The sequence below is a fragment of the Etheostoma spectabile genome, unplaced genomic scaffold (assembly GCF_008692095.1).
Source record: "Etheostoma spectabile isolate EspeVRDwgs_2016 unplaced genomic scaffold, UIUC_Espe_1.0 scaffold50, whole genome shotgun sequence".
In the NCBI taxonomy this organism is placed as follows: Eukaryota; Metazoa; Chordata; class Actinopteri; order Perciformes; family Percidae; genus Etheostoma; species Etheostoma spectabile.
Window position 1 is genome coordinate 75,665 of NW_022605620.1, and position 844 is coordinate 76,508.

At 44.9% G+C, this 844-nt stretch overlaps 1 protein-coding gene across 1 annotated transcript in view; it reads left to right on the top strand.

The window, feature by feature from the left end:
* The window catches only part of atxn2l (ataxin 2-like), a gene marked incomplete in the record, with an annotated part of 39,178 nt that overhangs the window by 18,556 nt on the left and 19,778 nt on the right, over positions 1 to 844 (top strand). Inside the window, 2 exon segments of the mRNA XM_032511868.1 lie at positions 81 to 215; positions 326 to 394. Of these exon segments, the coding sequence (XP_032367759.1) occupies positions 81 to 215; positions 326 to 394 (204 nt within the window).

An 844-nucleotide genomic window follows, 5' to 3' on the forward strand; every position in this document is an offset into this window, starting at 1 on the left:
CACACACACACACACACACACACACACACACACACACACACAAAGACAGATCCTCCTCACACTCTTTCACTTCCCCCCAGTCTCTCGTGCTCCTAAAGCAGACGCCCCTCCCCAGGATCTCCCCCTGGTCGGCCCCATTTTCTTAGACTCCTCCTCCACCGTCACCACGGCAACCACCAAACCCTCCGGGCCCACCCCACTCTTCCCGGTCGATGGTGAGACATTTATTCCATATGTTTTCAGTTTTTGGGATTGTGAAATATTCAGAAAAAAAAGCCCCGAACACAGTGAAGTGATGCAGAGACGTTCTTCCTGTCCTCCACAGTGAACGAGATCCTCAACACAGCAGCTAAAGAGAGAACTGAAAGTCTGTCTGAAGGCAAGAACAGCAAAGGTAAATAACACCTAACGTGACAAAGCAGTGGCTTTATGTAGCTGTGATCCACGCACACACACACACACCAGTTCTCCTGTGAACTGGGTGTGACAACAGGCCATGTATGGTAAGCTCAAGTCAGTTTTGGAATGAAAGCTGCAGCAGGAATTTATTTAAATCTAATGAAATGATGATTTTTCTGCGTTTAGTTCTCATCGTAAGTCATTCGCTGAGAGGAAAAGACGTGATGTGACATGTTCTTGCTGCCTAAACCCAAGTTTATCTCCCATGTTTCAGTTCTTTATCTTCTTCGTTGGAGATAAACATCACATGAAATGTTTCTTTACTGAGACGTTCAGAACTTCCGAAAGAATTTGCATTAATGTTTTTAAATAATCAAGTTATTTTAACCTTCAGATCAGCCAAAAGTTGCAGGTCTCACGCTGACATCTCTCCAGTAGTGCATGT